The sequence below is a fragment of the Hyperoodon ampullatus genome (assembly GCF_949752795.1).
Source record: "Hyperoodon ampullatus genome assembly, chromosome: 11".
In the NCBI taxonomy this organism is placed as follows: domain Eukaryota; kingdom Metazoa; phylum Chordata; class Mammalia; order Artiodactyla; family Ziphiidae; genus Hyperoodon; species Hyperoodon ampullatus.
The window spans coordinates 44,481,083-44,502,115 of NC_136924.1; the positions used below are offsets into that span (position 1 = coordinate 44,481,083).

Here is a 21,033-nt window from a genome sequence, read left to right on the forward strand (position 1 = left end):
TGGCGGCAGGGAGGCTCCCCCAGACTCTACGGACCGAACGTTAACTCCCATCACCCAGGAGAAGCTGCAGAGCTGCAGCTGACAGCGCAGCCGTGCAAACAGAGAGGCCATCGCGAGGAAAAGGCTGCAGGAGCGACTCAGGGCCACTCTCTAAGGGAAGAGAAAACTCAGGGCTCCAGGTCCTTCCTGCCCCACTGCTGCCTCAGGCAACTGGATAAAAAAGTAGAGGGACATGCAGGACACGCTCGGCCAGAGGGACGCCCAGCGCCAGCCCACTCACAGGCGCCCATGCAGAGGCACATGCGGTCACTGCCAGGACGTGGCAGGTCCGCAAGACTGGTGCCCGTCCACGGCACACCACAGATCTTTTAAAAAGTTAAGCTATAGAACAACTTGGCGTCTGGTTTGATTAATGTCTTTGTTGTTCTTATCAGGATGCGGTGGGGAAAAAAATCAGAAAGCCCGTAAAACAGCTGCCAACTGCTGTGCGGGCAGGGAGTCTGACTCCACGGCCTATGTCGCTGCCTGAAACGTGCTGGCCCTCAGGTAAGGTAAGGAGAGCACGAGGGGAGGGCCCTCCGCCCGCCCTAGAGATCCAGCCTGGAGGGCACCTCCCAGGGACCAGGCTGAACTGGCGTCCACGGCCCGTCCTGCCGGGTAGGGGCTCCTCTGGGCATGTGTACGGCCCAGCCCTGTGCCCCACGCGCTCGGCCCACGATGGAGCACGGGAAGGACCTTCGCACCCCCCAGGCCCTCCGCCCTCCCAGGAGCGAGTCAGTGAGGGCTGAGCGCAGCTACGCAGGTCACCAGGCACCTGGTGCAACGACTCTGCTCCACTTTCCTGACCCGACACACAGTCGTGCCCCCCGTCACTCTCCAACCACCCCGGCAAGGCTGTGGACGACCTGAACGGTGCTCCTGAAATAGCTTTCCGGAACCAAACTAAGAAAAAAATCTCATTCCACGCCCCAGACTCTCGTTAGTGCCCCAACGCGGCGCGGACGGCCCGGCGTGTGCCCGAGGTTTCCGAGCACTCCTGGCCCACGCCCCCGAGCATGCTTACCTTCCTCCCCGGTCTCCTGCCCCCGCTGAGCACCGTCCTCTTCGAGGCCTGCGGTACCTGACTCGGCGGCCGGGGGCTGGCTGTGCCGCTGGCTCAGCTGGCTCCGAAGGGCGGCGATCTCCTTCTTCAGCAGCTTGGCCCGCCTGTTCCGCGACCCGCTGGGCTTCATGGAGCACGTGAGGTCCAGCGCGTCCAGCAGCTCCCTCAGCTGCTCCTCCAGGACCATGTGGGCCCTGCCGGCCGGGCTCAGCAGCCTGTCCACTGGAAGCAGAGGCACGACCATCAGGAGCCTCGGACCGCCCCGCCGGCCACGCCGGGGAGCCCCAGGCCCCCACCCGCGCGTGGCGCCCACGAGGGCTGCCGCCAGGGGGTGCACGGGAGCAGGGGCAGCGCCCAGGGACACCGAGCACCCCTGCTCGCCCAGGCCCAGCGAGGACTCCAAGAAAGGGCCCGAGGGAGGTGTGGACTCCCCGAGTGGAGGCGCCAGCGTGGGGCGTCTGCGCATCGCGACTGGTGTCTGAGCCCAAGTCTCGGGTCCAGGCTGTTGTTTGGCTTTTTTAAAACTGGGCTGCAAAATTCAGATAATTTGGAGTTTGGGGCACAGTTACTTCAAAAATCGCTAGCAATTTCCATTTCAGCCAAACACCCAAATTCATAAAGCACAGATTATCTTAAATCAGTGAGAAGCGGCTAAGAAACAAAACGAGTCTACAGAAGCCCCCGCAGATAAAACTGGGACAAAAACAGCAGCACGGCCGTCCAGACAAAGGAACACACCTCCCTCAACAGGCAAACCTTTTACTAAAGCACCGCCTCGTCCACGAAGGGAACGAGACGACGGTATAAGGAAACAAAGCAGAAAGCATCCCGACAAAACCCCGCAGGTAAGAAGGTTCACGGAAACAGAAGACACGTCACTCGAGGAGCCTCACCACAGTGTCTGGTCCGCCCTCGTGCCACCCCAATGCTGAGGGAGAAGCGGATTGGAGTTCGCATCCCTAATTCTACCCTCAGTGAAACCTGGGCGCGGAGGCATACACAAGCACTCGTGGCGGCTCGCCCAGCCGTTTCCTGCAAGGCCCGACCTCCGTGGCCCCGCGCCCCTGCCTGCCCGGGGCTCCTGGGGTGGGGGGGCAGAGCCATGCAGCAAGGCAGCAGCTTCCAAGGGTCGAACGAGTCAGCGGACGGCAGGCCCCCCAAGGCCACGGCGCAAGGAGTGCACCGCCGGGGAGAGAGCCCCGTGCCTGTGCCCTGCTAACTTCCAAGCACAGCGACAGCCTTGCTCTGGTCACAGACGCCCTCCCAAGTCCGTAAGGGCCCACGTGGGCCCAAGGCCCCGGCTACACTGCTTCCTGGTCTGTATCAGGCCGACCCAGGCCGTCCTTCTCGGGGCCACAGGCCACGCGTCTCTCTCAAGTGGGACCCTGAAACGTGGCTGCCCTGAACAGACATGTGCTGAGTGTAAGATACACACTACACGGCAAAGAGGAAATGAGAAGTCAGTGGAGGCAATCCTCCGTAAATTTTATGTCGTTTATGTGTTAACATCACCATACTGCGACACAGTGGGTTAAAAATACGTTGCTAAAGGGGCTTCCCTGGTGGCGCAGTGGTTGGGAGTCCGCCTGCAGATGCAGGGGACGCGGGTTCATGCCCCGGTCCGGGAGGATCCCACATGCCGCGGAGCGGCTGGGCCCGTGAGCCATGGCCGCTGAGCCTGCGCGTCCGGAGGCTGTGCTCCGCCATGGGAGAGGCCACAGCAGTGAGAGGCCCGCGTACCGCAAAAAAAAAAAAAAAAAAAAGTTACTAAAATAAGTTTCGCCTATTTTCCACTTTTTCATGAGGCTACTAAGAAACCTCAAGTCAGTGTGTGGCTCCCACCCCCCTTCTCCTGGGCCTACCCGCACGGCGCCTGCGGGGAGAGCACCCTCCCGCCTGTTCCCAGACAGCCCCGCTTACCGTCGTCCCAGGAGAAAGGCCGCCGGGGGGCCGCGGGGGGCCGCTCGGGCAGGTGCATCCCTGAGGCCTCCTCGAAGCCGACGCTGTCTGCCTGGCGCCTGGCCTGCCTGAGCACCACGCCACCCTGGTCACGCAGCCGCACGGCGGCCCGGTAGAACACCGTGTCCTTGGCGTTGTACTTCATGCAGTTGTCCACGATAAGGTCAAAGTCCTCCTCCAACTCCCTGAGAGTCCGGTACCCTTGTGCTTCTAACCGTTTCCGCATCGTGGCAAAGTCCATAGGGTGTTTAATATGATCCAGATAATCCGGAACCTGATTCCAGGGAAGAAAACAGCCATTTACAGACAAAACAGGATTCATTCATGCTACATAACCAGCACACCTGCCACGTTAAGGCAGCCACACGTGCACATCCACACGTGAACACACGCACACACACACGCACAATGCTCACACAGTACCGAGTGGCAGCAGTGAGACACACCAAACTGAAGCCTGGGTCCTTCCAAGGACCCTCCCAGCCAAGGCCCCTGAAGTACAAACGCAGAAACCCGTCCCCTGGCCAGGCAGACACGCACTGGGAAGGGCTCTTTCTTCATCCCTTTGGTCACCGCAGACATGAGGAAGGACGGGGAACGCGAGGGCGAGGACACCCACCTCCTTCAGGCTCACTGGCTGGGCAAATATCCGGGCCGGGTCCTTCTCCTGCAGCTGGTCCAGCACGGAGCGCAGCAGCACGGTGAGCGGGGTCAGCCGCAGCTCCAGGGCCACCTGCTCCAGCTTCACCTGGGGGCCAGCGCACGCGGTCTCAGGGCCCGAGGGGACCCTCCCGCTGAGAAGCCACTTCCTGCCTCAAGCGCTCAACACCGCCCCGTGGCCGACGGGGCCCACTTTACGGGCACACACGGCGCCCCTTCCTGCCCGTGCTGCCCGGGACCGCACTGGACACCACACCGCCCCAGGCCAGCCAGCCTCCTTCAAGACAGGTCAGTGCCACCCCCCAAAGCCACCCGCACCCAGGGCGACGGTCACCCGGTCTGCACCCCTCACCAGGGAGGACGGCTTGGAGGCGGCAGGGGGCGAGGACTGCGGGCCCAGGGGACCAGCGGCTGCACGCCCCGCCCCCCGCCCCGGAGGCCCCGCCCCACCCCGCCCCGCCCCGGAGGCCTCACCTGCTCCCGCTTGAGCTTCTCGCGCTTGCGCAGGAGCTCAATGAGCAGGCGCGCGCGCTCCAGGTCGTGCCGCAGCCGCTGCCAGTACTTCAGCTTCTCTTTGGCAGCTTGAATCTCCTCGTCGTTTTCTCTCTGAGGAAAGGAATGGAGTCGGCCTCGTCCCCCGCAGAGACCCGCCGAGAAAGGGCTCCACGGCCCAGGCGCCACCTCCCCAGCGTCTCAGCCCCGTGCACGTCCTTCCTGGGGACACGCGTGCGCACCCTGCCAGCCCATCTCCAGGCCAGCGCTGGCGGGGAGGGATGGGGCTGAGCAGCGAGGGCTGGGGACCAGGGCATGCCGGTGTAGAGACCTGGCCACCCGCCCGGGCAGCGCGCCCTCCAGGCGGCCTCGGCTAGGGCGCTCCCAAGACCCTCGCCCAGCCAGGCCGCCCAGCCCCCCCACACGCCACGTCCTCACTTCCTTCCCACCCCAGCTCTGCACAGGCGCTGGGGCCCTCAGCACGCTCCTCCCGGAGGGTCAGGGCTGCTGCCTGTCCCCAGCCCCAGGCGCCCACCCTCTACCGCCTGCGCCCAACACCACCAAGAAGCCCACGTGCCCAGGCTCAGCCCACACTGTGCCAGCATCTCAGCTGAAGGCTTGCCTGACCACAGCTCCAGGAGGAAGGGGCAGTCGGGCTCCTCACCTTCCCACACCAGCCCCGCTAAGGCTCCCAGCGGGTGTCTGGGGCCCTCCCAATTACAGCAGTCCCGAAGCCGAGTCCCACTTTATGCACGGGGCTCCCCTTCCCTGGTGCCGTCGAGGACACACGCACTTCCAGCCTCAGCTGAGGCAGCAGCGCCGGCACTACTGCCGGAACACACAGCACAACTCTCAGCCCCTCTTCTCTGCCCGGCCCCTTCTGCCCCTCGGGTTTCCACCCCCATCCAGACAGAGCGGAAACAGCACAGCCAGCAGGCGGGGTCCTGGCCCGCAACGCTTATCCCAGTCCTATCCCAGTCCGAAGCCTGAACCTGGCAGCAGGGAGCACTCAGCCCTGAGGGCGGAAACGGTGAGGATCAACCCTGAGGCCACCACACATGGGCTGACGCTGCCCTCTGGGACCCTGGGGTCTGAAGGCAAAGAACCCATGACGAGCTGCAAGGCACCTCTCTTCTCGCTCTACCGCAGCAGAGGGAGGCCCAGGGGGCCGGGTGCGGGGACGTGGGCTGGGCCGGAGCCTCCTCTCCGCCAGGCGTCCTCCAGGCCCCACCAGATTCCAATCACTGGGCGTGTTTTTATGTTATCTGAAATTCTCAGGCATCAACCAGGAGTTAACAGTAACATCAGCTGTGTAAACAAAGCCAGTAAATAAATACACTGAAAGGTGGGTTTAGAAAACCAAATTCCCCAAAAGAGCGTCTGAAAATCATCTTGTCCGTTACTTTGAAGCAGACACTCTGAAAATATCAGCTAAAAGGATGTTTAGCTGATATGAGGGCAAGGAAGGCAGGTAAGTCCCAACAGGCCCCTGGTGCCCATCTGCTGTGCTCACCGCCCGGCTGCAGGACTGGAGGGCCGCCCTCCGCGCACACAACGGCCCCACCACGCAGGAACCTGCTGGCAGGACCTGACTGAGGCCCACGCCTCTTCTGAACAAAAGGGCCTGAGTTCCTGACTCTGCTCAAGTGGTCTTACTTCACCTAAAACCAACCCTGGGAAGTTCCATAAACTGGGGCGGTAATGAAGCCATTTCTGGTGCCAAAAAACTCTCAGGAAAGAGGATCTTAGAGGACGGCTTGCAATCGAGCTGAGGTCCACCCAACAAAGGAGGGGAGGACACCCACTGCCTGGAAGGGAGACGGCCAGGACCCCCCCCCGCCCAGGGTCAGGACCACCTAGGTCGGATCAAAACCCTGTGCTGGAGGGACAGGGCAGGCCAGCTCTGCGGGGTGAGGCCCTGGCACACCCACCGACTCCCCGGACATCACCAAGGGCCTAAGACCCTAAGGGATAGCCACCCCGGCCCCTGAGGCTGACATCAGCAGCAGCAAGGTGGACAGCGAGTGGCCCTGCCCCAGCAGAGCAAGACAACCGTGCTGTCCCAAAGCCACCAGAGAGCGGACAGGGGACGCTCTCCCGCCAGAGGGCGCATCGGGGTGAGTGGGCGGGCACGCTCGCTCAAAGGCAGGACAGGAGAGACAGGAGCTGCACCACACCCCAGCACACGCCACAGGCCCTCACCCCCAGCAGGCTCTGCAGGATGGCGGAGGGCAGGATCCAGGGAGGGTCACCGCCAAGGGGACCCGCTCTGAACAGACCACCAAGGAGGCAGCTCCCAACAACCCAAGGCACCTCGTCTGCCCCAGGCCAGCTCATTCCATCTATCTGTCTGTCCCCAACCAGAAAGCGACCACGGGAGGGAAGGGCTGCACCTGCCCTCTTCCAGGGCCCGGCTCAGGGCTAAAAGAGTCAGCTTAACCTCTAATACCAAGTAATTTTAAGGTTTCAAAGAACATCAAAATCACACCAAGGCTTGAACGTCCCGTGTGGAACATTAATGTTTCGGACGTCCCCGTGAGTCAACCTCTGCTAGAACGTGATGGGAAGAGGAGCTGGGTGCCGCCCTTCCACCCGTCCGCCTCCTGTCCTTCCTGTGAAGCGGGAGTTCACACCCCAGCGTGGCGGGTGGCAGGCCGCCCCGCGTCCGTGTCCCTGCCCACACAGGCCACATAGCTGGGCTCTATACGACCCGGTCAGAGCCCTCTCCTGGCCAAGCCAAGGTGCACCCCAGGGCTCAGTGTAAGTCATAAGGACCCAGATCTCTGTGGTTCCTCCCAATTCCTTCCGCCAAGAGAGCTGACGCTTCCCTTTCCTGTTTCCTGTGGGTGAATCCTCCCACCGTTACAAATTTACCTCGTGTGGGGCAGGATGGGGATACAACACGCGACTGGTCTCGAAACCTCGTGCCGGCCTCCTGAGAGCAGTGCTCCCCCAGGAGTGCCCCCCCGCTCCCCTGAGGTGCAGGCAGGCCCCTCGCGTGCACACACCCCCAAACCCCCAGCTTCCTGCCCCCAAACCCAGCCCAGGTCCCACCGGCAACCACACAGGCCCCGGGCCGCCACTCCCAGCGCGGTTCACCCCGCGACGCCCCGGGCCCCGAGACGAGACTCCTGGGGCTGCATTCTGCACGTCTCCCATTTCTCTGCCGTCATCCGGGTGAAGACAAAGGCCTCCGTCCTGCCTCACTGCCCCGATCTTGCGACGCCTGCTGCCTTACCCACCACCCCAGAGGCCCAGCACCCTCTCCTGGCACCCAAGGCCTGCAGGCTCTGGGCCCCCGCCCCTGCCCCTTTCCTGGAGCTCCCGAGACAGCACCCAAGCAAGCCAGCCAACTCAGTCCCCGTGGTTCCAGCCCTGCGGCCTCCTGAACGTCCCCCAGCCCACAGCTGGCCCTCCCGGCCCACGGGCACGTGTTCCGACACAGCCCCGACCGAGACCCGAACTCCGGGCCCAGTGCGGAGGAGGGAGGAGCACCCGGGGCGCCACTAACAAAGGCCCGGGTCTGACGGAAGGCTGAGGGTGAGCCCCGGGGGCCAGGCCCCCACTGGTGAGCACGGGCGCCCCCGGCCCCCAGGGTCGGCAGCACGACCAACACAAGCGGTCAGCGGTCCCGACGCTGGATGGAGCGAGCAGGCGGGCGCGGGACAGCTGAGCACCCGGCAGGCCAGCAGGGCTCAGGACGCGGCACCTCCCGGTGCCTCTATGCACACGTCCACTATAGCCGCAGCCCAGGGTTAAGGGAGCCGCTCGGTGTGCAAGGTCCACCCCAGCAAACAAGGGCGGCAGCGCTGGGTCTGCACAGAGGCCTGTGCCACGTCTCGGGGGAGGGGACTCATATGGCACTGAGCGCACCAGGACCCCCAGGGGAGAGACGGCCCCATCAGCACACCCTCGGGGGCAGCGGGTCTGAGAAGCACACCCTGTCGCCTTGTGGTGCCTCCTTTCCCGGAGGTGGAGGAGGGTCGGGGGCACGGCCCAGCCCGCAGAGGCCCAGGATCTTAACGGTTCCTCTGGATTTCAAAAAGCCTTAAGAAGACGTTAAACTGAGCATCTAAGTGTGTTAGTAACGTTCAATGACCTACGCTGCGAGCACGACAGGACTGGGAAGATCGAGAGAAGGGGCTCCCTAGCAAGGACGTCGCCGCCGGCGAGGTGGACAGGGCGGTGCACAGCCCGGGCCTCGCGCCAGGACCAAGGAGAAGCGACAGCAGAGTCGGGAAGCAGCAACTCCCGAAACACCAGGATGAAAACAGCGGCTGATTCCCTCGACGTGGGGACCCCAGGGATGGCGACCCTCACAGCTGCCAGGCAGTCCTGCCCCGACCAGAACTCGGCGGAGGCAGCTCCCTTCACGCCAGGAACCCAGATGCCGGACGCAGCTCCCGGGACCCCCTGACTGATGATGCACAGGGACAGATGGCAGAGCCTTCAGGGTACAGTGGGAGCCACAGCGATCCAACAGGAACCGGTCGGGAAGGGGGCCCCCGCTGTGCGCCCAAATCTAGAAGGCGGCGCCCCTCAGCACACATGGGCAGATGACCCTTGCTTGTTTTGCGGCATCTCACAGAGTCGACCCCTTCCTTTCTAAATCCATCCTTTTAGAGAAACGCTCTACAACACCAGATGGGTCTGTGAACGCAGATCAACCGCTAAGACGTAAGCGCTAGTCTGGTTTTGTCCTTTGCTCCCCCCTCACTTGTCTTGGCCCTCGTCGCCCTCGGCAAGGCCCCCCAGTTACATCGCTCCTGCACGGCGCCCCCGGTCCCCTGCTGCTCCACCCCCAGCAGGCATCCCCGCGCACAGGATTGGGAAAGAGGCAGACGGAGGCACTGCCTGCACCCACCGGGCTAACGCCGGCACGCGGTCCCCTGGCCCGAGAGGCCGGCCACGCACCTGAGCCTGCATCCTCCGAGCTCCTCGGAGGCACTGGAGGCAGAGGAACACCGGGGGCGCGGGCACGTACCTGCTGTGTGTTTCTGTGGGACTGCAGGCTGGACTGGAGTCTGCGCAGCAGGGGGGCTCCGTTCCTCGACAGCCTTTTGAGGAGCCAGTAGCTGTGGGCACGCTCAACAAACTGCTTCTTCCGCTGAATGGCCACCTGATTCGCAATCCTATTTAATCTAGAACACGGAAAAACTCAGAGTTTAGCTGTAAAGCAAGACATGGGCGCGCTCTCATCACGGAAACGAGAAACCACAGCGTTACTGTTAACACGCTGCGTGCGTCCCGCCGCACCTCTGAGCAGCGGCGCCCTTACGGCCACCACCGCCTCCCTGGTTCTCCGCCTACCCGCAGGCTGCGTCCACCCGTGGTCACTCCAGCGGCCCTTGGGGCACACGTCTAAGAAGAAAAACAGGTGGAGTCCTGGGTGTTTCCGCTTTCTCTGAGTCGCGCATCCACGCGCACTGACCTTCACCAGGTGTGGCTGACCCTGCAGTCGCCCACTCTCACGGGGTTCGGGGCCGTGGCGCCCCGGTCCCCTCAAGAGGGAGAGCAATGGCGTAAGTGGAGGCAGAAGCAGCGGAGCGGGGGCGGCCACCCTTCACCAGAACAACCGTGAGCGTCCCCAAGCCGCCTGCGAGACTCCACCCTTTCAAGGACTGCAAAGCGTGAAGGATTTATAACAACACTTGCACGAGGGGACGCGAAGCCAGCGTGAAACCCTTGGAGGCCAACAGGACAGCCTCCAGTCCCTGCCATCACCCCTGCTGCTGAAACACGCCTCAGGAAGACGACTGAGGCAGCCGAGAACCAAACCTCGACAGGACAAGGAGGCGTCCCCACTGTGCACCAAACATCAACATTTCAGGTCAGAAATTAAGGAATTTCAAGAGCACGTTTTTTGAAAGGCGCGATCCTGAGTTGCACAGAACTGTGCGGCACCCTCGGCTCTGCCGCGTCCAGACCCACAACGGTCCTTCTTTTTAAAGCAGCGGCTGCAGCTCGAGCCTTGGTGCCGAAGGCCACGCACCACACAGGGCAGCCCTGCCCGGGGTGCACAGGGGAGACCCACCAAGGGGGCAGCTCCACACCAAGCACAGGCCAGGGGTCAGCGAGAGCAGCCGGGCAGATGCAGAGCCCAAGCCCCAGCGTGCCCACAGGCCCACCCGCTCGGGACACCTGCTCACATGGTGCTACCAGAGGCAAGGCTGGAACGCCTGCCAGCGGCGGCCAGAGCATCTCCGCTGTCCCATGATGGCTCCAGCAGAAGGCACCAGGGACCCCAGGGCTCCTCATCTGAGGACGGGGCTGTGTTCACCTTGGGCACCTCGGAGGCGCCCTTCTGTTGGGGGCTGTTTTCACCTTTTTGACAGCGGCTTGACAGAGGGGCAGCGAAGTGCATGCATCTTAATGCACAGAGCTCGGGGGTCTCTACACACGCAGACGTGTGTTCTAACGCGCACTCAGTTATCGCAACAGTCAAATGGGGCGGCACAGATAAAAGGCTGAGCACCCAGCTGAAGAAGTCAGGAGAAGACAAGAGAAGAAGGTCCCAGGACCGCACACAGGTGGCGGCAACTGCCCCCAAGGCCGCGCAGCGTCCTGGAAAGCTGCTGAGGGCAGCTTTCATGTTCTCCCCACCATAGCAACAGTGACTATGGCAGGTGAAGGATGAGCGAACTGACTTCACCCTGCAAACACTCACAACGTGTAAGTGGTGCGAATCATCGCACTGTACGCCTTAAACTTACAATGTCACGTGTCAATTAAATCTCAATAAAGCGAGGGAAAAAAAGACAAAAAGCAAAAAATCATGAAACAGGAAACAAGAACACAAGAAAATCTCAACAAGACCAGAACCGCACTCTCTGAAAAGACTAGTAAAGAAACAAACGGGGGCTTCCCTGGTGGCGCAGCAGCTAGGAATCTGCCTGCCAATGCCGGGGACACGGGTTCGAGCCCTGGTCCGGGAAGATCCCACATGCCGCAGAGCAACTGGGCCCGTAAGCCACAACTACTGAGCCCACGTGCCACAACTACTGAAGCGCGCACGCCTAGAGCCTGTGCTCTACAACAAGTGAAGCCACCACAGTGAGAAGCCTGCGCACTGCAACGAAGAATAGCCCCCGCTCACTGCAACTAGAGAAAAGTCCACGCGCAGCAACAAAGACCCAACACAGCCAAAAATAAAATAAATAAAAAATAAATTAATTTTAAAAATGTAAAAAAAAAGAAACAAATGGGACTTCCCTGGTGGTGCAGTGGTTAAGAATCCGCCTGTCAATGCAGGGGACATGGGTTCAAGCCCCGGTCCGGGAAGATCCCACATGCCACGAAGCAACTAAGCCCGTGAGCCACAACTACTGAGCCTGCGCTCTAGAGTCCTTGAGCCACAACTACTGAAGCCCACATGCCACAACTACTGAAGCCCGCGCGCCTAGAGCCCGTGCTCCACAACAAGATAAGCCACCGCAATGAGAAGCCCACGCACCGCAACGAAGAGTAGCCCCCGCTCGCCGCAACTAGAGAAAGCCCACGCAGCAACGAAGACCCAACACAGCCAAAAAAAAAAGAATGAGAAGATAAGCTGAGGAAAAGACACGTGATGAGCACAACCAAACAACCTGCCACAACCAAACAACCTGCCACCCACAAGCTGAGCCAGGGAAGAGAGAGACCCACCACCGGGAGAGCTGGGACTGACTCTGGTGTGCTGGCAGTGCATTCAAGGGCATTGCCCAAGCCCACACCAGACTGCGAGCCCCCCAGGGCAGGAAAACCAGAAAAACAGGCCTCAGAGGAACCCACCCCCATTTACAACTGACTGACGAGTGGTGGGCTGATGGGACAGGAGGGGTCCCAAAAGCGAGTGGTCATTTAACGTGTTTGGGGTTTTTTTGCTACATTTGACAAATCAATGTTGCTATCTAGTTTTTTGTTTTTAAAGTTTTTATATAAAAGTCATGAGAGGGCCTCCCTGGTGGCGCAGTGGTTGAGAGTCCGCCTGCCGATGCAGGGGATACGGGTTCGTGCCCTGGTCTGGGAGGATCCCATATGCCGCGGAGCGGCTGGGCCCGTGAGCCATGGCTGCTGAGCCTGCGCATCCGGAGCCTGTGCTCCGCAACGGGAGAGGCCACAACAGTGAGAGGCCCGCGTACCACAAAAAAAAAAAAAAAAAAAAAGTCATGAGAAACAGGCAAAAATGGCATTAAAAGCCATCCCCACCTGACATGCACAGACATTGGAGGAGCACCTGGGCCAACCCACCGGTGTCTGCGGGGCGGGGTCCACCCTCCCTTCTCAACACCTTCTCAGCCAGCTGGGTCTCCACAACAGGCATCGTACACTTTCAGAACAGCTTGGACGGAGGTCGGGGCACATGAGTGAAGTCCACCTGCCAGACCCGAAGAGCCTGGAGTCTGCCTCTGGAGGGATGTGGTTCTGGGCCACACTGGCTCCGGGGGTGCCCCCTACGCGACCGCACGGACCACAGGCAGGAGCCCCAGGCCCGCATCCACACCTCCCAGCCAGACCTCACCAGCACCCATGGCCACGGCCACAGCCGCGCAGCCAAGGCCAGGCGGCCGACTGCCCCGGGGCCTGCCCTCGACTACTAAGCAGGTTGACAGTGACAGCCAGCTGGGCAGAGCCTCCTTTCCTGAGAAACCCCTCTCGAGCTGCCCACCTCAGTGCCTGGGCCCACAGGGCAGACCCCTCTGACAACCACACCTCCTGGTCCACGCCGGTGGGGAGAGAATGACCCCGCTGAGGTGGATGCTCCCTTCCAGCCCTCGCGGGGAGGAAGGCCAGGAAGAAAAGAGGAACAGGCCACATGGAGAGGAGCCGTCGCCTCCAGGGGCCCCCGGACCCCAGATCCGACGCCAGAAAAATCAAGAGCAGAAATCATCTGGTAGAGGCACTGGTGACACCTCGGTCACCAAGGAGCAGGGGACGTCGCTGCCTTCAGGTGGGGACGCAGGGGCCCCGCAGTCCCAGGCACACCTCTGTGAGCTGCAAAGGCCTATCGCAGGGGACACAGAGGTCTGGGGATGCCCAAATCAAAGGAGGCTGAGTGGGACAGGGCCCGACTGGAGGCAGGAAGGTTCCAGGGGAGGCCGGCTCCACCGTGGGAGACACGCAGGAGCGCGTGGAAACCACCCCCAAGAGGGTAAGCGGGTTATTAGCAAGAGGGGACTCTGGGTAAAGAGCGTTTGGGTGGGGTTTTTTTTCCGACTTTTGCAACATTTTATAAATTTGAAGTTATTTCTGAACAAAAAACTGAAACTGAAATGAAGACAAGACGAGATGCAATGCTGGTCTCTGTGCCTTGGAGGGGAAGGGTGCCCAAAGCACCAAGGTCCGTCCCACCATCCACTCCAGGCAGCGACTCCAAGTGCTAGGATGAAAGAAAACTTCAATGCACGTCCGCCCCATCTCTATGGAAGCAGATACAGTGAACGTGACCAGAAACTGCCAGATTCCACGACCTCGGCAGACCCTCCCTGTGGGCCAGGCCTGCTCTGTGCGCCCGGGATGCCCGGCTGCGGGAGGTGTGAGCACATCAGGCCTGCTGAGCGGGGGTGACGCCAGGGCCGGTCTCAGCAGAGACCACCAGGCAGGGCCCTCACGGCTCCCACCAGGAGGAGGGAGCCGGGGGCGGGGGTAAAGCGAGCAGGACACGAGCCAGGGGTCCACCCGCCCGAGGGACACGAGGCGCGGCACACGGCACCACGCTCAGCACTCACTTCAGTCCTACGCACACAGGAATCCCTGAGACTGAAACGCGTCAGAAGAGCCTGCAACGCAGCAGAGACACATCGTGAAGCATCCAGATTCCTCCCCTGTGCTCTTTTTTACTTTTATTCACGTCAGCTCTTTGGTCAAAACACATCCGCTCTGGGATGTGCCATCCCTGCGCTCCCACGCTCCCCGCCCCGCCCCAGGAGGGCCAGTCTCCCAGCCCCCAGTTCAAAACCAAGGAAAGCAAAGAAGTCACAGGAGGGTCAGAAGCAGAACACTGAGAGCAGCTCCGGGGAAACACAGTGCTCGGCCCCACATCAGGAGGCAAGAGCCACCAAGGCCACCTCCGCTGGGCTCACCCGACGTGACCGGGAGGGACACCTGGAGGAGCGGGACACGTGGCCCGGCTTCTCCACACCGCCTGCGTTTCACGACCCGCACTTCTGACTTCCGGCTGGGTTTGCAGGGCTTCTGTCCAGGAGTCGCTCCTTAAACAGCCCTTCCCCAAGGACCTGGGCAGGCAGGTGGGAGGGCTGCCCGGCAGCACCCACAGAGCAGAGGTGGCACCCACATGCACAGGGCGCCCAGAGCCAGGCTCCCACCTGCAGGGGCTGACAGGCTTCTCCGATTTCCCCAGGCCACGACCCATGAGAACTTCCATAACACGTAATAAAGTTAACTGCTAGAAACATGAAAAAAGACATACAAAACTCAAGTCCAAACTTCTTGCTGTTAAGTTCAACAGGCATTAAATTTGTCTGCCCAACGGCTCCCAAGCACCCGCTCTCCAGCCGTCCTCACCTGGTGTCCCAGCGGCGCCCTCAAGGGGACAGAGCCGTGACCCGGATCCTCCATCCTCATCATGCACTTCCGGTAACAGCTCATTACGCAGGAACACGTACATCAACGAGGACAGGCCAGGCCGGATGTTCCTCCCTCGAGGCCCCTCCTCCCCAGATACACTGGGACACCCATAGCGCAACCAGAGAGAGCAGAGTGACCAGGTTAATTACCCCAAGGGACCCAGGAGGCTCCAACTCCACAAGTCCCTTCACCTGGCCTGGCCCCTCCCCGGTGCCCACCTCCACTGGCCCCTCCCTTCCCCCCACGAAGCAGATGAAATGGGCAAAGAAGCAGAGAGGCTCCAATCAGAAGAGCGGCTACTCGAGGAAAAGGCAACGCTTAACAGAAAAAGAGCAGCACCAGCAGAGGCCAGAAAACGGAGAACAAATGCCTGTTCTCTCTTCTTCAGCCCTGACTTTTCATATCTTCCCCAACTTTAAATATGTTGCTTCTGGGCTGGGAAAAGAATTATTCTGATTTGAGAACAGGTGCGGGAGGGGAGACACAGACAGGCGGGCACAGCTCCGCGCCACTGTGACAACTGCTCAGGAGCAGCTCATCCTCGCTGAAGGCTGGACCCTCACAGGCAAAGGGACCGAGTGGCCGCGAGGACCCCGCCAGACCCAACCCACCCACCCAGGGCAGAGCACAGCATCCCATCAACGTGGCCGCGCCACTCCTGGCCATGCGGCGGCCTGCAAGGCCTCGACCGCCCCGGCCAGCCGGCCTGACCACAGGCTCGGAGTCCTCGAACAGGTGGGCGAAGCCTCAGAACACCCACATCTTTGTTCCGGAGTCTATTACTGAGAGACAAGAAAAGCAATCTTTGTAGCTCAGAAACACTAAACAATAAAACAAATTAAACCAACCATCTTCCTCTCGTTGAGAACAGACTATTAAAGTTAGTTGGTCTGAGTTATCTTTCTTACTTGAAAACTTTTAAACCCCTCAAATTACAAAAGCACCTACAGCTCCTGCCACACACCCCCAGCCTTCTCACAGCCAACCCTCCTTCCTCTCTGCAGGGAATAGGGGGATCCTCCTCTTCTTAGATCTCCAAAGCCCCTCTTCCAGCCCCCCTGCCCCGGGCCGGCTCCCAAGCTCGCTCAGAACGCCTGCCACCCTGGTGGCAGCTCTAGACAGGTCCTGAGCCAGAGGCCGTGGAGAGCAACCAGCTTTACTCCCATCTACACGCCACTGTGCCTGGGTCCTAAGAACAGGACCACCAGCCCAGCCACAGCTCAGGCCACAGCTTCGGGACAAGAGCAGTGGCTGTGAGCCTGGGCCTCCCAGCACCTGCCCCGACACCCACAGGGTGGTCTGATGTCAGGGTCTCCCGGAAACTCTGGGCAACACTGACAGCAAAGCCTGTGGCCATGAGCACTCATCCAGGTGCGTCGTTTATGTCTGCTCCAAACCGAAGTAACAGTTTGTTCCTAAATTAGGAAAGGACAAGACGGAGCATGGCCCAGTCACCTGAGCTGCAGTGTTTACTCCAAAGCAAGTTCTCCTCTCCACCAGACCGGGTTATCTCAGACTCTAGGTGCCCACGTTTCCCAACCGCAAATGCTTTCTCCTGCGGACGGGCTGACAGACCCTGGGGCAGGGAACCAGGCAGGGCTGGACAGACAAGGCAGCACCTCAGACTTCTGGGTTTTCAATTTACTAGATCACATTTTTTGTTTCATTTCTTTCAATTTCAGTAAAGCTGAAATTTTCGGGCTCTTAGATAGAAGCTCTTGATACAAATCCTATACTTTCTGACCTACAGGTAGAAATCCAAGTGAAACTGTCTTTTAAAAGTGAGACTGGCTTATATGCAAAGAGACACCTTGATTTTAACAGAAGCCTTCTCTGGATAAGAGGGATTATAAACACTTTGTATTCACTTTGAATTTACTGATTCTGTAACATAGGTACTGTTCTGTAAAAACAAAAAAACTTCATTCTGGGAAAAAGGCCACACTTCTTCAGTAGCAGTTCCCACCACATCTCACGACCTGACAACATCCCAGTACCGCTCTCGGGAGCAGACACCCACTTACGTCTTCCCTTCATCATCCTGATGCTTTGTTTTCTTAACCAGACTGTTCTAAAGACCCGTGCCCTATCATACAGGGTTTACTTCCTCAAAGCTCAAGCAAGTGTTTGAGTCTTTCCCAAACCACACCCGGTGAGAAATTCATCAAGCCACTTACCTCCTATTCCAAACAAGAGCGTTCTTAAATACAACCAAATAAAAAGAACAAGTCAGTACCAAGGAGAACAAGCAGAGGAGGAAACAAGTCCAGGGATGGGGGTAGCCAGCGGGGTCCTGACCCCACCACCATGGACGGCTCTAGGCAAAGAACCCAACACTGACCAGGCAATGCTAATATCACGAGAGAAACAATCAGGAAAACCAGAAAGCCTGTCCCATGACAGGAAAGAGGCCAGCACCTCCTGCCTCGCGGCTCCAGTGGCCCCACTCTGATCTTTACCCCGGGGTCACCCTTACCCAGCCACGCTGCTTAAGTTTCCAGCAAATTTAAAAATCCCACAAGATTCCCAAATTTTGGGGAGGGAGCAGGGTGAGGAACGGTGTTTTGTCACATCAAAGAAGACAACAACTCCTGGGGCGCTGCGGGGCCCCAGACCGGAGCGGTCAGTGTGGCCGCAGGCCCACGCGGCCATCGAGGAAACCAGACACACTTCCCCATCTCACAGACTCAAGTCTTTTGCAACATCCATGCTCCCGTGAAGCGGAGACTGAAGGAGGCCACCTTGGAGAGGACCGTCAGGGCCAGACAGACAGCACGCTGTCAGACCCTGCGCGCCCTCCCAGCAGGCCTGGGCCCGCCACGCTTACCTCTGAGGGGGAATGTAGGGCGCGCACACAGGCGGCAGGGCCGCACAAGGCTCCCGGAGCGTCTTCTTGGCCTTCTTGGCTTTCTTCCTGACCTTGGACGTGGACCTGACCGTTTTGGCTGCACTCTCCTTCCGGCAGACACCGTTTTTCACCTCGACGTCTCCGTAAATGTTCAGGGGCCTCCGGGTGCAGCCCGGGGGCGTGTGGACGTCACAGTACGCAGTCTTCCTGACGGAGAAGGTGGCAGCACCGCCGGCCAGCTCCTTCACGGGCTCCATCTTCATGTAGAGGCCGGCCCGCTGGGCGCACGTCACGTGGAAGGCGGTGTAGCAGTTGGCCTTGTGGCACTGGATGCAGGCGCCCACGCCCTTCTGCTTGCAGAGGTAGCACGTCAGCTTCCAGCGGGCGGGGGGAATGTTCCGCACGCCATCGATGGGCTCGATGAACACCGTGTTGGCGAAGCCAACCTCGGGGATCCACAGGGCACACACCACGTGGCCCCAGCGGTCATCGTCCGTCTTCTTGAAGGCGCCGCCCTTGTTGGGGCACAGCACGCAGTCAGCCGGCCGGGCCCGGGACTGCAGGCAGTGGCGGCAGAGCCACTGGCCCTCGGGGATGTAGGGCACGCCATAGCACTCCTGGTGCACCGCCAGGTTGCACATGTCGCAGAAGAGGATGGCGTTGCTGTTCTGGCACTCGCCGTCCATGCACACGCAGCACACAGCGTCCTCGTCAATCAGGCACTGCTGCTCCCCTTGTTTCTGCTTCTCGCAGTGCGACGCCTTCTCGAAGCGGTCCATCAGGAACTCGAACACGCTCTGCGACACGGCGGCCACGCAGTCGCCCCTGCGCTTCTCGTTGACGATCTCCAGCCAGGCGTAGTCCTCCTCATCCATGTCGTACTCCACCTCGTTGTCCAGCTCCTCGGCCGACTTCTCCACGAACTTGTAGTACACTGGGGGCCGCCGGGGCGCCGACGGGGGGCTGTACTCCACCACACGCACCTTGGGCTCGGGGAGCGTGCTGGCCGAGGCGGGGGCACCGTGGGCACTGGGCGGGGCTTCATTTTTCTTCTTGACCCTGTTGTTCTTGTGCCGCTTAGTTCTTAAGCACACGGGCGGCCTCTCGCTGTTTTCTTTGTTGCTGTTGCACTCGCTCATCTCCTGAGCAGTGAGGTCATCTTCTAATATGATCTCCAGAGGGTCGAAAATACTGATCCTGTGCAGGCGGCCCTCAATCTCGATCTCCACCATCCTCTGCGCTTGCGCGTAGGTCAGCGTCTCTCGCGTGGGGGAGTGCTTAGTGCTGCCGGGGGAGGAAGGGTGCCTCGCTGCAGCGCGATGACCTCGGCCTTTCCTCCTCATTTGGTACTGACTCCCTGAAACGGACGCAGAGGACACGTTAACTCCACACAGAGGACACGAGAGGCGAAAGCCACCAGGTACGCTTGGGCAGACCTAACCAACTTGTGCTAAATCGAAACAAAACTCCCGGCAAACCTATCTCTGAGGTTTCCAAAATCACTCGTCCCGGGACTCACAGTGGTATCTCAACAACCTTCAACAGCGCGTTGCCCCCAGGCTGCCCCTCCCCAGGGACTCCCGGGACCAGAGGAGAGGGCAGGGGGTGAAGAGGGGCTCCCAGAGGCACACGCGATGACAAGTCCTTCCAGGATGCTGAGGCCCACTGCTCGCCAGTCACCTTCTTGGATCCACAGGTCACCAAGCCGACTGCCACATCCCTCACAAGCAGGGGTCGCAGCCCTGAGCCCAGGGCAGCGCACACACAGGGCTGGACCCCGGCAGGCTCTGGGCCCTGGCTCCCCCGCTACTGCTGCCCCAGAGAGAGCCCTGAGCCACGAAGTGGCGGTCCCGTCAGCACCCCTAGGGAGCCTGGAAGCCTCAGCAGCCTGACCAGAGCCCCGTCCATCCTCTCAACGAACGTGTCCTCCACAACCGTGTTGAGGCACGGGGCCACCAACCACCCCAGGGCTCAAGAGGGAAGCCCCGTACTGGCCTGGGGGCAGACTTCACCCCTGGGAGGCCTCCACCCAGCCTCTACAGGGCTCAGGAGTGGCCACCACGAAAGGCCCCACGGGCCAGCCACCTGCCCTGCCCCTCGGAGCACTTCTCAGCTGCTGGCTTCACCACGGTGCCGGGCCCGCCTCCTGCCACAGCAAGGGCCACCCCAAGACCCCCGCGCCGCCTGCAGAGGCGCCCCCAGCCCCCCCCCGTTCTCAGGTGCCAGCACAGGCTCAGGTGCCCAAAATCTGGGCCACAGAGACTTATGAGGATTTGCTCTTTCCAGACGTCTGCCGTGTGTCACCGACCGCGTCTACTACCGGTCTCACTCGTGTGATGACTCCTGACTCTGGACCACTGCCCGCCAAGCAGGGTGGCACCTTAGGAACTGATGACGAGGACCCCTCCTCCCTCCAAACGACCACATTTTACTGACAGGAAGCAGAGTGACATTTAAGAGACTGGCTGACAACATCCCAAGGTGGAGCCCAAGGCCCACAGCGGGATGTGGCCCCGAGGAGCCGGCACGGGGCGCCTCCGCACAGCGACCCACCTGGCCTCCAGGAAAAGCCCTCCCAGGGCAGGCTTCGCTTTCTCAAACCCGAGTGGAGATCCCGGCAGAACCTAAATGCACTTTTTAAGAGAGATCCTTCAGATCGTGGTTTTCTCTTCTGTCAAATAGAAATCCACGTTTTACGTGAAATTTGACAGGAATCCCCTACAAAGAGAAGCACGGAAAACAGCATGAGCAGCCAACTCGTCGCTCACCTGCATCTCAGGGGTCTCCAGGGGCCCACGCAGCCCTGGACTCCTGTTGTGCGGTCAGCCAAGCCGCTGCCCAGCTAGCTCTGGCCCCGCCATCCCTTCTGGGGGAGAGGGGCACGGCCCCCCTACTGTCAGCACCGCAGCCTGCACGGAGGGGACGCCGGTGCGCCAGGGCACAGCGCACAGCTTCAGGGGTCCTTACTGGGGTGGGGCAGAAGCGACAGTTGGTTACTCAGCAGATGCAAAGCGAACGTGTAATTTTCTCCTCGAAAGCAGAGAACCAACAGCACTAATCAAAATCGGTCCTTCAAAACCCACACTCTCCCAAAGGGCACTGAAGCTCTGGACACTTAGTACCCGAAGAACAGCACTTAATGGTCGTGGCAGCTCCGCCAATTTGAAAGCTAGACGGTGACAGGGAAAGAAGGCGCGGGTCACTCTGCAGACCACCTCACCCGGCTATCACTTCCCGATCTCTGGCCCTCGGGCTCCACCCACACTTGGCCCTTCCGCGCGGGGACAAGCGCACCCACGAGGAGGCGATCAGCAGCCTCTCCAGACCCTACTGATAAATGCACCTTGAAAAGCCATGTGGCCACAAGAGAGGCAGTCGGCACCCAGGGCCGGCTCACCTTCTCAAT

General features: G+C 60.5%; 1 protein-coding gene across 5 annotated transcripts in view; it reads right to left on the reverse strand.

Annotated features, from left to right (window-relative positions):
* Positions 1–18,970, reverse strand: part of BRD1 (bromodomain containing 1) — a gene marked incomplete at both ends in the record, with an annotated part of 30,884 nt that extends 11,914 nt beyond the window's left edge. For 2 of the 5 annotated variants that reach the window (XM_079714565.1, XM_079714561.1), the window contains 6 exons: positions 1,064–1,324; positions 3,023–3,335; positions 3,681–3,809; positions 4,196–4,327; positions 9,198–9,354; positions 17,607–18,970. In XM_079714565.1, the coding sequence (XP_079570691.1) occupies positions 1,064–1,324; positions 3,023–3,335; positions 3,681–3,809; positions 4,196–4,327; positions 9,198–9,354; positions 17,607–18,970 (2,356 nt within the window). The remainder of the gene's footprint in view (positions 1–1,063; positions 1,325–3,022; positions 3,336–3,680; positions 3,810–4,195; positions 4,328–9,197; positions 9,355–17,606) is intronic. The other 3 variants (XM_079714564.1, XM_079714562.1, XM_079714563.1) reach the window with 3 other exon arrangements.
* Between the last annotated feature and the right edge of the window lie 2,063 nt (positions 18,971–21,033).